Below are 15919 nucleotides of genomic sequence, written 5' to 3' on the forward strand. Positions count from 1 at the left end.
TGCTAGATCCAAAGGACAAGGCTCAGTATTATTTTATATGTGATGGAGCTATTTTGGTATGCTTTTAGATTAAACAGTAAACAGATTTTGTGAAGGCAGAGGTTTTAATTTTGGGGACAGAGTATTCACATCACTTTGTACTGTATTCGAGTAGGAAAGTGAATTGTTTCCTCTTGGATCCTTCAACTTAAGTAAGAGATACAGAATTATACTTTCCTGGCCAGGTATAATGATAATATATATAGTACATATTTATGTCATTAGTAGAGGCCAGCTTAAAGTAAATTAAAGAAGCTTCCGCCAATTATTTTGTCCGTATCCTCATTAGGAATCAGCTTTTGGCAAAAAGGGAGCCTATTTCATCTGTGCGACTCATACTCACATGTTACCTGCAATTTTCTGACTTAGCCAGGAAGTTTTTAAACAATTGTATTAATTCATGTTTTCATTTTAGGGTTCTCCTTTAGATGTTCTTAAAGATGAAAGAGTCCAGTACTGGATTGAGAATTATAGAAATTTATTAGATGCCTGGAGGTTTTGGCACAAACGAGCTGAGTTTGATATTCACAGGAGTAAGTTGGATCCCAGTTCTAAACCTTTAGCACAGGTAAGTACAATATTTTGGAGAGAATCAAATTATAACATGTACTTAATAACCCAGCCCAAAATAGAAGTGTTTTTTCAGCATGTTATATTGGGTAAATTTAGAGTTCAATTTAATAAATTATTATTAGCTCATCCTTTTGCTTATATTAAGTTCCTATTGATATATGTGTAGTAAGGCAGGATTTCCTTTTTTCTCTAACAGTATATACATATGTCTAATTAGACATGGACATTTTTTTCTTTTAGCATTAGTTTAAAAATCCTTAGCTCAGTTATCACATAAAGCATATTCCATGAGATCACTGTATCTAAATTCAGACATTAGATATCAGGTATATCCTCAATGTGAGCACTGGATGGTGCTATTTTCTTATTTTAGAAAGTTGAGAAATTAGTGATTATATTAAAACAACCAAAGTATTTGTAAAATAACATTGCATGGTAATATTTGTTACTAATCTGTGTAAGTGTTTAAGAGCTTAGGAATTTAACGTAATGGCAAAATGAACACTTTCTGTTGCTATTATTCTAAAATTCTAACTATTTGACATTTTAGGATCCTTAACTCCTTTTGTCTTAGGAAATGAGTGCTTTCTTTATAAGAAAATTTTGTTCAGGAGATCAAATCATTGAACTGTGGATCAGAAGTTAAAATGGGTTATTTTGTAATGTTCAAAGTGAATTCTAAAGTCTTTGTTATTTCTAAAATGTTATTATCTAATATTTCTGGGTTTTTCTATAGATACTAGTAGTATTAGGAGAAATATAACTAAACAGAGGTAACAGAAGAAGTATTCATATAACATAACTGCTAAGTGGAAATCTCAAATGGGAGCTGGTTAAACTTCGCAGATAACAAATTATTTTATAATATAAAATAAAGTTTAACAGTTATTTAAGAGTAATTTGTTAGGATCAAACTTTGAATTTATTTTATTTGTAAAATTTGCATGATATTTATCCCTCCTTTCATTTTGTATAGGTGTTTGTGAGTTGCAATTTCTGTGGCAAGTCGATCTCCTACAGCTGTTCAACTGTGCCTCATCAGGGCAGAGGTTTTAGTCAGTACGGTGTCAGCGGTTCACCAACAAAATCTAAAGTCACAAGCTGCCCTGGCTGTCGAAAACCCCTTCCTCGATGTGCGCTTTGCCTCATTAATATGGGAACACCTGTTTCTAGCTGTCCTGGTATGACATAATTCTATAATTTTCTGAGCTGAAATTGTTCCTACGTAATTGATTTAATGTTGTAAATAGAAGACATACTAGATTGAGTTTATATTATTTCTAGGAGAAAGCCACTTTGCTGGCTTAAAGGTTTTGTATTTCCTGTAATTTATAAAGTCTATACATTAAAAGTAAAATCTGTATTCATGATATCACAAGTAATCTCACAAATGCTGGCCAATTTAAAGTTCATGAAAAGGGCTTAACTATTAAGTAGCCCTATAATTATACTATTTTCTTATCACTTTTCTAAGAGGAGTTCCCTCAAATTTTATATTTAAAAGTCAGTATGCCCTCATCTAGTAACAAGTACCTTGTATGCATAAAGAGCTTTTGATAGTCCCAAAGCACTTTTACATTCTATCTTACATAATCTTCAAAATCTACCTGTGAAATACATAGAGGAAGTGTTAGTCTAGAAGTCAGATCCCTTTACTTCCAGGTTTTGGTGCTGCTTCTGCTACATTTGTCAGTTACCTAGTAAAAACATGTGTTTTTTAATGGTTAGAAGTATTAGGATTATTGTTTACTGCTTATAGTAAACACATAGAAAAACTTTTTGAGAACAGTAGATAATTGAATATAATGTATCCAATGACTGGAAATATTCAAGCTGTTTATGTAACTTGAAAATTATACTATGGCAAAAACTTAAATTAAAAACATTTGAGTATTTAGCACGCTGGTATAATAAAGAACTGGATATGGTGTCAGAATGCCTGTTTTATTCTCCCTCTGTGACCGTCTGACATTCAGTTACTCTAGCCTCTTTCATGTAAGGTGTTAGACGGAGATCCTTTCTAGTTAAGAAATTTTATAATTCAACTGTGCAATTGGTTCATGTAAATAGTTCATTTGTTACATTAACATTTGTGAAAGAGATGTGCTGGTATCATTGGCTGAGTAATTATTTTTCAAGTTTGGTACCTTTTTTTTAAGCAAATAAAGGCAATACATAATATTTTCAAATTTACATATTAGTTTTGATTGAAATTTCAAATTTTGATTTTCATTTTATACATTGCATGCTGACCATTTTTATGGTCCTGATACGGTAAATAGAAAATAGTTTGGACTAAAAATCTACAGTGAAAGAACAAGGAGGCAAAATATTGCATAAAGAAGTTCTATATGAACTGGGATACATAAAAATAGTTAAATTTAGGGGTGCCTGCGTGGCTCAGCCGGTTAAGTATCCGACTTCGGCTCAGGTCATGATCTCCTGGTCCGTGAGTTCGAGCCCCATGTCGGGTTCTGTGCTGACAGCTCAGAGCCTGGAGCCTGCTTCCGATTCTGTGTTCCCTCTCTCTCTGCCCCTCCCCGCTCTGCCCCTCATGCTCCCTCTGCCCCTCACGCTCTCTCTCTGTCTCTCAAAAAATGAATAACATTAAAAAAAAAAATTTTTTTTAAAGTAAATTTAATACATCTTTCACAACATAGCCTCAGGAAGCCATAATGGCCCATTATTTTTTGCTAGATATTTGCTTTTCAATCTTTTTAATTTTTGAAATAGATAAGAAAAGATAAAATCAATTTTCTAAAATTTGAAGGAAGCTCAAAACATTTCACCCTGTTATAGAGATCGTTAATTTAATGAATATTCTACACTCAGGTTTATAAAATCTTAACATTTTTCCATATTTGCGTCAGAAATTTTTTTTTTGTATTTTGCTTCAATAATATATTTTTTTATATAATATATATTTGAACAGTTGAAAGCTGTATATGCTGAGTTGAATCAAAGATCCTTGTGGAGCTAATAGTGTACAATGAGTATGGATAAAATAAGAAATGATATGTTTAAGAAAAGAAATACTGGTCCAGAATCCCTTATCTATCATTCCAGAATCTCTAAAAAGATCTGAAAATCCAAGTTTTGTAAATGAATTTACAGTAATCTCATATGGTAAAGAAACCTGTTCAGAACTGGCAGAAGGCTATTAAGGTCTTTGATTACAGGATGCTGCCTCTGACTTTCCTGGAGTTGTTATATAATATTTGCTCACTATTTTCCAAAAATCCCAAGCATTCTGTATTCTGAAACACATTTAGCTTTCTGAGTTAGATAAGGAATATTGTATAAAGAAAGTGTTATACTTCTGTTTGAAGGACATCTGGAAATTTTCAGAAAGAAGATACCGTTTAAGGTGGTCGTTTAAAAAAGTTTGGGAGATTTAAATATGGGAAGATCTTAGAGAGGCCTTACAGGTTGGAGACGAAGTGTAAAAAGCATAAACAAGGGTAAAGAGATTAGTGAGTGTTAGTACAGAAAGTGTATGGTAACTAGCAGCTGCGTCTGTATGACAAGAGCCTCAGAAGTAGATTAATAGGAAATAGTGTGGGGAAATTAGGGAAACCTGGTCTTTAAGTGATTGTTGTGCTAATTACAAAATACAGTTGACCTTTGAACAACATGGGGGCAGGGGGTTAGGGGAACCAACCTCCAGACAGTCAAAAATCCAGGTATAACTTCTGACTCCCCCAAAATTGAACAATTGGTAGCTTATTATTGACTGGAAACCTCACAGATAAGCTAAACCATTGATTAACATACATTATATGCTTTGTGTATTATATACTGTATAGTATATAATACTAGGGAAAATAAAATGTTAAGAAAATCATAAGGAAGAGAAAATATATTTACCATACTGTAAAAAATCCACATGTAAGCAGATCCATGTAGTTCAATCTCATGTTTTCCAAGGGTCCGCTATAATACGCATATTCTTTTTTAGTATGTAAAATCAGAAGACTCTGAGTTCCAAAATAAGACAGGACCTAATAGAAATAAAATGCTAGCTCAAGGTAGTTTAAAGATTGAGGTGTACACATCCCTCTGTTGCTTTGCCTACAATTAGAGATACCATCCATTCATCATGTTTTGTGATCCAAGTGGCCAGGATTTCCATAAGCTTATTTAACGGAGGGTTGCATATCTTTACACTCAGTTGTGCTTTAAAGATTGGACTCTGTTGAAACTCAATAGAGTTTATAATTATAAGCACAATTATTTATAAATGTTTATAATTTTATATTTATAACTATAATGTTTAATTGTAAACATATTTAGCAGTATGAATTATAACCGTTATTTAGTCAACAAATGTCTAATTAGCACTTATTCTTCTAAGTGCTGGGAATAGTACAGTGAACAAAACAGAAAAATCCCTGCCTTTATAGATGTTAATATACGGATGTGATACCTTTTTTAAAACTAGGTTACATACTAGTTTCTCTCTTACTCTTCTTTTAGTAGTAGCAGCAGTAGTAGTAGTTAGTGACTATGTGAAACTCTAGTTTCCCTTGACTATTCTGTAGCACTTATCTTTGTAATTTACTATGAATATTATAAAAGTTACAACTATTTGATCTTTTTTTGAGTATAGTTGACACACAACATTACTTAAGTTTCAGGTAGGTGTACAGTTTAGTGCTGTGACAAGTTTATATGTTATACTATGTTCACCACAAGTGTATCTACCTGTTACATCACTATTACAGTATCACTGACTGTATTCCTACATTCTGCCTTTTATTCTTGTAACTTAATCATTTCATTACTGGGAGCCTGTATCTCCCTCCCCCCTTCCCATTTTGCTCAACCCTTCCCATCCCTCCCTCTGGCAACCGTCAGCTTTATTCTCTGTATTTATATGTCTGATTCTGCCTTTTTTTCTAATTTTTTAAAAATTTATTTATTTTGAGAGAGTGAGAGCAGGGGAGGAACATACACACACACAGAGAGAGAGAGAGAGAGAGAGAGAGAGAGAGAGATTGATTGAGAATCCCAAGCAGGCTATACATGGTCAGCACAGAGCCTACATGGGGCTTGAACTCATGAAACTTGTGAGATCATGACCTGAGCTGAAATCCAGAGTCAGACACTTAACTGACTGGTCCACCCAGGTGCCCTGATTCTGCTCTTTGTTTGTTTATTCATGTTTTTTAGATTCCATTTACAAGTGGAGTTGTATGATATTTGTCTTTCTCAGTCTGACTTGTTTCACTTAGCCTGATACCCTCTAGGTCTATCCATGTTGTCTCAAGTGGCACAACTTCATCTTTTTTTATGGTTTTGTAATATTCCATTGTATATGTACACCACACTTTCCTTATCCATTTGTCTATTGATGGACACTTAGGTTGCTTCCATGTCTTGGCTATTGTAAATAATCCTGCAATAAACATAGGAGTGCATCTATCTTTTTGAGTTAGTGTTTTCATTTTCTCTGGGTAAATGCCCAATACTGGAATTACTGGAATTACTGAATTTTTAATTTCTTGAGGAACCTCCATATTGCTTTCCACAGTGGCTGTTTCATTTGCATTCCCACCAACAGTGCATGAGGGTTCCCTTTTCTCTACATCCTCACCAGCACTTGTTATTTTTATATTTTTGTTGCTAGCCATTTTGAGAAGGGTCAGATTTCATTGTGGTTTTAACCTATATTTCCCTGATCTTTTCATGTGTCTGTGAGCCACCTGTATGTCTTCTTTGGAAAAACAACTGTTCAGGTTCTCTGCCTATTTTTTTAATAGGACTGTTTGTTTTCTGGCTCAGTTATAGAAATTTCTTTTGTATTTGGTTATTAACCCTTTATCAGATATATCATTTGCTAAAGCTATTTGATCTTTCAAAAGCCTTTTCACATGGCATTGAGGTAGACCTTAATATTTTCAGCTTCATCAGAGGAACATAAGGAATAAACTGTTCTGGATTCAGTCTGTTTTCTGCATCTTAGAAGTTATAAAAATAAAGTGAAAATCACTAATGAGCTATTACACAATATAAAATGGTTATCTTTAAAAGGTCTATATTAAAAAAATAAAGGTCTGTATTTTCTTTCTTTTTGTCTTCCTCTCCCCTTTCATTGTTAATCATTTTTATGAAGCTTTTAGGAAGAATTTCGGTGTATTTACATCTTAAATTCTTCAACCACCTGTACATCCTTTCACCTTTATATCATTAGCAAAAACAGATGGATATTTTAAAAAACTATTTGTAAGACTATCCCTTTGGTCATTAAAGTGTTACTAGCACAGCGTCATACGTTAATAGCACAATTGCTTGATTAAACTTAATGTTTTTACTTAATCATTTTTCCTATTGCCTCTAATCATATACAATCTTAAAATATTTTAATTTGATCTGTTTTAGAACAACAACAATAAAAATATTAAGGTGGCCAGGATTAATAGAATGAGCATTTTTTGAGTACTAAAAGTTATGTGAATATGTGTGTGAAGATATACATGTCTAAACATGCATGTGTAATAAAACATTTTTCTTAAACTTTTTTGTGAACTGTAACACAAATCGAACATCCCCGAGACCTCTAGCCTGCTTAAGATAACATTGTCTATACCAGTGCCTTTGCTCATTATTCCCTGCCTAGTCCTACCTCTTTCCTCTTCCCCAGAAGTAACTACTGCCATAAATTGTGTGTTACTTGGTTTCTTGCTTATCTGTATGTTCTATCACATGTTTGGTTTTGTCTGTATTTTAAATTCCATATGAATGAATCTTCAGGAATATATCCTTTGACTTACCTTTTTTTGCTCAACACTGTTTTTTTTTTTTTTTTTTTTTTTTTTTTAGTTTTAATTGTGCTAATGAATATAGCTGTAGTTTATTCACATTTCATTAATATTTGATATTCCATTCATGACTCTAACACAGTTTTTCCATTCTATTATTGATGGATGCTTTGGTTGTTTCTAGATTTTTACTATTACAAACAATACTGTTACGAACATTACTGCATATGACTCCTTTGTGCATGTACATAAGTTTCTCTATGTACCTAGAAATAGAATTGCTAATTAATACTGTTTGCTAATGTTTTCCTTTGGATTTTTATGTCTGTTCAGGAGAGAGATTGTCCTATAATCTTCCTTTCATACATTATCTTGGTCTGCTGCTTTTAGCAAAGGTATACCAGCATCAGGAAGTACATTGAGAAATTTTCTCTTTTCCTGTTTTTTGGAGGAGTTTATATAGATGAAAATTACCTGTTCCTTCCGGGTTTAGTAGAACTCACTTGTAAACTGGGCTTGGTAGTTTCTCTGTGGGAAGATTTTAAACTGATTGCTTTTCTGAGGTTAATTCAGATTGCTTCTTAGTGGGTTTGGTAATTTATATTTTTCCTTTTTTTTGGACTATTAAAAATGTAAGGAAACTTTTGTTATTCAGTAGTTTTTCAGTCTAAACTGGGTCGTAGCATTAAAATAGCTATTTCAATATGATATATGATTTGTATTTTAACATAGTTTTAGAAATAACTTTCAAGTTAAAGCTTTGAATAAAATTTTGTGATAATAGTTAATGAAGATGATTTTCTTTAACCCATAGGAGGATCCAAATCAGATGAAAAAGTAGACTTGAGCAAGGATAAAAAATTAGCTCAATTTAACAACTGGTTCACATGGTGTCACAATTGCAGGCATGGTGGACATGCTGGCCATATGCTTAGTTGGTTCAGGTAATCAGCACATTTCTTCTTTAATAGGCTTGGCGTTAGAGGTGATAGCGCAGATGACCTTTTAAATAGTTCAGGCTTATGTAGCCGAAGGATGAATTTCTTTTTTGCTGTCATTGGAGTTAACAAAGGTGGTGTCGACATTTCTATCATTAGATATCCTATGTAATTTTAAACTGTAAGATTAATACTTATATAAGAAATAGTTTAAATATTATGTATGGGTTAAATGTGTGAATTTACAGTTTTTACAGCTAACCTAATATCCAATCTTAGTATGTAATTGTAGAAATTAAATGACAGAGTATACATATCAAACTACCGCATCAGTTATCTTCTAAATAAACTTGTTATATAGTAAGTATGCATTCGATGCACTGGAGACTCAAGCCATGTTTAACTTCTGCTTTGAATAGTGCCAGTGGCCCTTTGTCCTCATTGCTGTAACTTTTATACCCAGTTTGTCACATTGGCTTTAATTACAACTCTGAGCACATCCCTGTCAACTTCATAACTATAAATAAGGTGTCTATTGTATATTTAAAAGGTAAAGCTATTCACTTTTTAGTAACTTTCTTCCCAGTTCAGCTTGTCAGTCATTTTTTGTTTAAGTCTTTGGGTTTTAATTCCTGTATTTTTTCAAATACCATTCTACATACAGATAGGTATATAGATAAATGTATGTATGTATATGCTTAATTTAGATTTTTAATTTTTACTTGACCTATTTTTTTTAGGGACCATGCAGAGTGTCCCGTTTCTGCATGCACATGTAAATGTATGCAGTTGGATACAACAGGAAATCTGGTACCTGCAGAGACTGTCCAGCCATAAAATGTTACCATCTAAAGAGAAACCTTCAAGTGTGGAGCTTTCTAATCGATGTCCTTCATAGCTCAAAAACGTACCTCAGAACAAGTCACTCGTGACTTTCCTGTAATGGGAAAATAAATCATTCTATCAAATCAGCAATTTGATGTTTGAGTGATTTTGATGTGCTTCACAGAGACAAACGCTGCTCAAGTGAACAGAGTGTGGGCATGAATTCTGTTCAGTAGGTTGAAAAAGTTCATTGTGGAAGAGTTTTATAGGGTTTGTCAAAATTATGAACGCTTTGCAAGCAGAGTTTTTGGAATAACCAAGAACACACTTTGAACCTGTATCTTCTATGCTGAAATTGGATCTGTATATCTTTTAAAATAGAATAAAGTGACCAATTTTTACCTTTAGAACTGGAGAGCCCTTACTCCACACTGGAGAATAAATTTCATCAAGGTATGGTTGGTATATATGTTTTAAAGAGTCCATTCCCTCGTACGCTTTCATTTCAAGATAAGAAATCTTCTGGCACAGATCATTATTGTCTTCCTAAGAAAAGCCAGAATTGAAAATGCATCTTACAACTTTTTCTCATCTGAAGAGAAAAATATGTACCATTTCAGGGGAACATGTTCTGAAATTTTCAGTTTTTCAGCCTTTTGTTTTCCAGTGTTCTCATTTGTCTTCAAAGATTCTCTCCATGTTAATTCATCATCTTATGCCCATGATCTGCAAACGTTTTGCTGAACACAAAGTCTATGCAAGATTATTATATGTGACCAACCATTCAGCTTCACCTACTTCAGTATGTCCTACTGTCAAATCCCTCCTATTTTGGAATACCCGGTTTTTTCTAAGGTTGTGGAAAGCAGAGTCACTTTGGAGATGATTATACTTTAAATGTAAGTTTCTAAAAGTATATTTGGGCAAATTCAGGAGCTTTATTTAAAAATTTTATTCTTTCCCTTTTCATAGCTAGATAGTTGGGAGAGAAATAGCAAAGGGTTTGTAGCATGCTTCTCTGTTATCTGACTTATGCAGAGTATTGAACTGAATTTCATAGTTGAAGTTGTATTCATAGATAAAATAAGCATAAATCTTAATTATTATATAGATTTTGGAGAAAAATATCTTAAGCTAAAGAATTTTCAGAGCTTTCATGCTAGCAGTTTTACTTGGTAGAATTAATATATTTATTTTGAGGTGTGACCTAAATACTGAACAAAAGTGGATTCAATTTATTTTTTACTTTGAGATCTGATACAAAAGACCCTTTTTAGGGAAAATATTGTATATCTATTGCATATCTACTGTAAACATCTCACCTAGATGACAATCTTCTTTTAAATTGAAAGAATATATATATATATTTTTTTTTTTTTTTTTCAAAGATTTCTATAAAGGGGACTTTTTCCAGTCTTCTTTTAAGTAAATCTTCCTGACTTTATTTTACTTAAGTATTACCTTTATCTGTACCTTTAAAATTGCTTCAGTTGAAGTGTTCCTTTCAAATTTACTATGCCAAATCAGCTTTAAGTAATGTCAAACTATCGTAATACATTTTCATTTCTCCTTAACTAAAGTTAAGATAGAATTAATTTATATTTATAATAGGGTTATACCTAAAATATTTATAATTTTGGGAAGTACAGTATAATAAAACAAAATCTAGTATATAAATCTGCTTGACATTTTTAAGATTCCTTATACCTGTGTCAGTCTCCTGATATTTTCTCTGAAGCCCAAATATTCATATGTCTATTATATTTGTTTTGCATTTCAATGTATGTGGACCATGAAAATAGATTCAAATTATTTTTCCATTTTTATTCTTAGTCACTGGTGTTTGGGATTATAAACTCAAGGTATTTTACCTAAACATGTTCAATAGAAGTGTTTAATAAAAATGTTTTTATTACTTTTTAAAAAATTGAATAAATTTGGGTTGAAGTCAGCATGTCTGATCTAGAATTTATCTTTGACTCCTTTACACATAATCCAATAAAATAATATTCATACTTATTTTGATGGCAAACTTGATAACTAATCTTGGAAGTAACATTTCTTTAGGTTCTTTTTCAGTTTAGTATGCTTTCCAGGATGGTTATTCTGTAAAATGGTATATTTTAAAGGTACCTTTCCATTGTCAGTGGTAGGTATTAGAGTTAAAAGAAATACGATTCTGAATGCAATTATATGGCCAAATTTAATTTCGCCTATTCATTTGACTGCAAATATTAAAAAGGAAGAGCTTTGAAACTTAGATTATAATCCTAGCCCCAGTATAGTGGCCAAATGACTTACCCTTTTTGAGCCTCAATTTCCTCCTATGTTAAAAAGTAAAGAAATACTTCATAGGGTGATTAGGAGTGTTAAGTGATGAAATAAACATGAAGTACTGTATCCCTGTCACATACTAAGTGCTCTGTAAAAGGTAGTGATTAATACTTATTGTTATTTTCATCTTTATTGGTTACTTGTCTTACTTTTTAATTGAATATGGTATAATTTAAATGAGGTATAATTTTACTCTTAAGTAAAAATTTCCCAAGAGTTTATTTTCTGAAATCTGGATAAATTATGACTTTTTTTTTTTTTTTTGAGGTAGGACTTACCTACTTTTGTTTATACTGTATTTAGAATAATACTTTTTGCTTTTTGAGGAGAGGAAATCCTTCAAACAACCATCTAGGAGTTTGATGTAATACAGGAGTGAACCCAAGGATTGAAATTAAGTTTTCGGTACCTCTGGACACACCTGACTGGTAATTCTTGAAAACTTGAGGTTTTTGTATTCATATTCAACTCTTAAATCCCGGTCTTTATTTGTCTAGGAGAACATATTTCTGTGTAATCCTTCCTTTTCTGCTGTTTCATTACACTTAATACTCATTTCAGTTAAAATGTTGGGGTGGGTAGTAGTAATAAAACAGAAGTATACTGTGAGGTTTTTTTCTCCATTGGGATAGATGTAATTAAAACAAGTTGGGGGAACTAATTAGTTGTATATGTCAGACATCTGCTCAGAGGCATCACAGAGGTAGGAGAGACGTGTTAGGTGTTAGTTCAGCATCCTCACTGTGTCCTTGCGATCCACATGGCCATGGCAGAGATGGGGCTACCCAGACAGCTGATCTCCTATCTGCTACTCTGACTCCTTCCATGACATCGTCTGCCTGTTTTCCCTCTTGCCTGAAAATTTTGTAGGTTATTTGGCTGATATACAAAGCAGCATTTTACAAAAATACTTCTGTAAACTGTTAATTTTTCCTGAGTATGGAGACCGAAGGAAGGCTTCCCAAATATTTTTAAAACTAATGTAATCCAGAGATCAAATAACATGGATTGCCAAAACAAAGAACTGATTTCACTTAGGAATATAACATGATAAATTCATAATAAGTAAAGTGAACATCAAGTCCAACAGTGTATTAATAAGAATAATAGATACTGTTGGTACTTATTATGTGCCGTGTTCCATGCACGTTACCCTATTTGATCCACACAGTAGCCCTGTAAGGCAGGTGTACTATTACTGTTCCCATACTGTACATGAGGCAGTTGAGGTATAGGGACACGATGTCACTGTGGTAGGTTACACAGCTAGTAAATAGCAGAGCCACGATTGAGGTAGCAGCAATCTGACTTCCTAGTCCTTTTAATTACTATTTTATACTTCTGTGTACTACTTTATGAACTGAACAAGAAAGGTTTTATTTAATATTAGTACATCAAAACACACCAAAAAATGTCAATAGCTCATTCAGTGTAAAAGGCATTTGATAAAATTCAAAAATTCATTTCCAATTTGTTTTTTAGATTTAGTTATTATCATGCAAAGGAACTGTTTTTCCTCCCTTGTTTCCCTTCTATTATGCTGTCTCAAACAGCTGGCCTCATGCCTAGTGGAGAACTACTGAAATCCTTCCCATAAAACAAGGATCCTAATGTTACCACGAGTTTTGTACATAGCAGCACAGAAGAAGAAAGCACAAGGAGGCACACCTTGTTTCTTTTCCAAGTCCTTAAAGTTTGGTGTGGCAGAAATGCCATAAATAGTTAAAAGGCAAGCAAACTGGTAAACTACAACATGCATGACAAATACCCTTAATTCATAAGGAGCATTCTCAAATTCATAGAAGACCCAACCAATAGATAATCTTGATCAAGAACTTGTATAGGCAAAATAAAATGGCCAGTAAATATACATAAATGTTGAATCAGAAACTAACACTAATTAAAACAATAGGATACTGCTCACCTGCCTGCATAGATTAAAAAGAATAATATGCATTTTCATGGATGTGGAAAAGGAATATTCTCAGATAACAGTTTGTGAGAGTATATATCACTACAAGTGTTCTTGAGGACATTAGAGCAGTATGTATCAAAAGCCTTAAGGTTCACACCCTTCGACATAGATAGATCGAATATATGGGAATATTTCTGAGGGATAGATAAGGGCACAAAGATGTATGTTTCTAGGAAGTGGTTCATAACAGTATTGTTTATGATAAAAAAAAACAATAAAATTAAGAGTGAAGAAATTGCTATGTCCAGGGAATACTAACAAATTATTCAAATAGTATAGATACTTTTATTGACAAAGGAAGATTCATGAAGTATTAGCAAAGAGAAAGGCAAGTTACAGTATGTATAACATATAAATATATTTGCATGGAACATGAATATTTACAAAAATTTTAACAGTGGTCATTACTCAAGAGTGGGATTTTAAGTGTCATTTTTTCTTCTTGCTTATCTGTCCTCTAGTTTTTCTATAATAATGATAAATGTACAAATAAATGAATGTGCATATCACACACACATTACTGCCTTTTTATAAAAGTTACCCATGATATGGTATCTTACTATGATAATGAACAATCAAATATGGGGAATCATTCTGAGAATTATTCTGAGAATAACACCTTGCTGCAAGCTGTTATGAAAATTAGTATTGAAAGCATTTTTTTAGATTTCATATTTTATGGTAATATATAGGAATAACATGAAGATGTGGATTTTTCTCTTAATCTTATCTCTCTTATCATATTTGGAAATAGTGCATTTTGCCCTCCATTTAGCACATTGGGAAATAGATCCACAAAATAATTCTGATTTCCCTGAGATTAGTGGTACGTAGTCAGTGACTTTCAGTATTTTCTCTTCTAGATCTTTCTCATGAGATTTCCTAACTCCTCTGTTTTGGCTGTAGGCCTGTAGCAGGAAACCATCCTTTATGCTTTTTGTGTGCCCCCGTGTACCGGACACTGTTAAAGGTTATGATTTCAAAGGGTTGATGGGCACCATGGGTTGCCTTGGAGGAGCTGTGTGTCTAATGGAAAATGGTAGACATAAGCATAATTTTCTACAGACTCAAATCTATTCAGGTTAATATTGTTGCTGTGAAGTATTTTAGCATCTTATCTCTTCCTACAGGCCAAAAAAAAAGGTCAATTTATTTTGTTTTCTAATTTGGACTTTCAAAAATGGTTTTCTAATTAGAAATAATTTAATGAAGTAGAGTTGGTCTATACCATTTTTCAAAAATGTAGTTTTCGTACTGATCTATTAACAGTCCAGTGTTTTGAAATGCTTTGCTAAAAACAACCTTAGGATTAAAGTTATAGACAAGAATAAAACAAGGATCCTGTTGTTGTGCTGATTCTGCACATAGCTGTGCAGAAGAGGAAAGTGGAAGGAACCACCCAAGTCCTTGAAGTTTGGTGATGTATGTAAGTTATGTAATGTCAGAAGTCACAGCAACAATAGTAATTCAGTACATGTGGACTTTCATCATTCAATTTATGAAAAGCATGTTGCCTTAACATAATTTCATAACTGGAAATTCAGATGTAGGAATCTAATTAGGTGGGCTCTTAAAATATAAAGTCATAAAGATAAGGTAGTCTGGAGCATTTGAAGAAATTAATGTCTCAGAAACTTGAAATAGGCACTTGTGTAAGAATTCATGCAAACTGTCAGTCTTACATTTTTTTATTTAGAGAATAGCTAAATTATTAGCTATTATTTACATAGCTCCGTTTATATATGCAAACATATGTGTGGGGGCTGGTGGTGTGCATGGGTGTATTTGCAAGAAAGTCAAGTTTGAAATAGCAAATGTCAGAAATCAGGCTTAATTAGATTTATATCACATTGCAGCCACACATTTTGCTGATGATGGTTTAAGAAGTTGCACTATTAAACGTGGTGAAACTATCTTTTTAGTAGCAAGTAATTTGATAACTATTTCATAGTAAACATTTGAATGGTGCAAAGTTCTTGTATTACATATAATTAGTTATGTCAAAAAATTATTTTCTTGGGGTGCTTGGGTGGCTCAGTCGGTTAAGCGTCCGATTTCAGCTTAGGTCGTGATCTCACAGTTCGTGAGTTCAAACCTCGTGTCGGGCTCTGTGCTGATAGCTCAGAGCTTGGACCCTGCTTCGGATTCTCTGTCTCCCTCCCACTCTGCCCCTCCCCTGCTTGTGCTCTGTTTCTCTCTCTTAAAAAATAAATAAACATTAAAAAAACGATTTTCTTTATCAAGGTGGAAATTTGTATTCTGTATTAAGCGGGCATACTTAATATTTGTTAGTTGAACAATGGGTATGTATCTTTATGATAAATAAAATGTTCCCAAAATAGATGAAGATGTATAATTAATGGAGCAAAACATTCAGCAGCTTGATGTGAGAGAAGTATTTCTTGCAAAAGTAATACATTTTCTCATCTTAAGTCTTATCTTTCCCTTCCATTCTTCAAAAATGGAATGTAGGA

At 32.9% G+C, this 15919-nt stretch overlaps 1 protein-coding gene across 4 annotated transcripts in view; it reads left to right on the forward strand.

Moving 5' to 3' along the window:
- Positions 1-9282, forward strand: part of MIOS (meiosis regulator for oocyte development) — a 45763-nt gene extending 36481 nt beyond the window's left edge. For all 4 annotated transcript variants that reach the window (XM_060632550.2, XM_060632551.2, XM_060632554.3 and 1 more), the window contains 4 exons: positions 455-607; positions 1589-1793; positions 8188-8317; positions 9052-9282. In XM_060632550.2, coding sequence (XP_060488533.1) covers positions 455-607; positions 1589-1793; positions 8188-8317; positions 9052-9148 — 585 coding nt within the window. In that variant the 3' untranslated portion in view covers positions 9149-9282. The remainder of the gene's footprint in view (positions 1-454; positions 608-1588; positions 1794-8187; positions 8318-9051) is intronic.
- The last annotated feature ends 6637 nt before the right edge of the window (positions 9283-15919 follow it).

This window comes from Panthera onca, chromosome A2, assembly GCF_046562875.1.
Source record: "Panthera onca isolate mPanOnc1 chromosome A2, mPanOnc1 haplotype 2, whole genome shotgun sequence".
NCBI lineage: Eukaryota > Metazoa > Chordata > Mammalia > Carnivora > Felidae > Panthera > Panthera onca.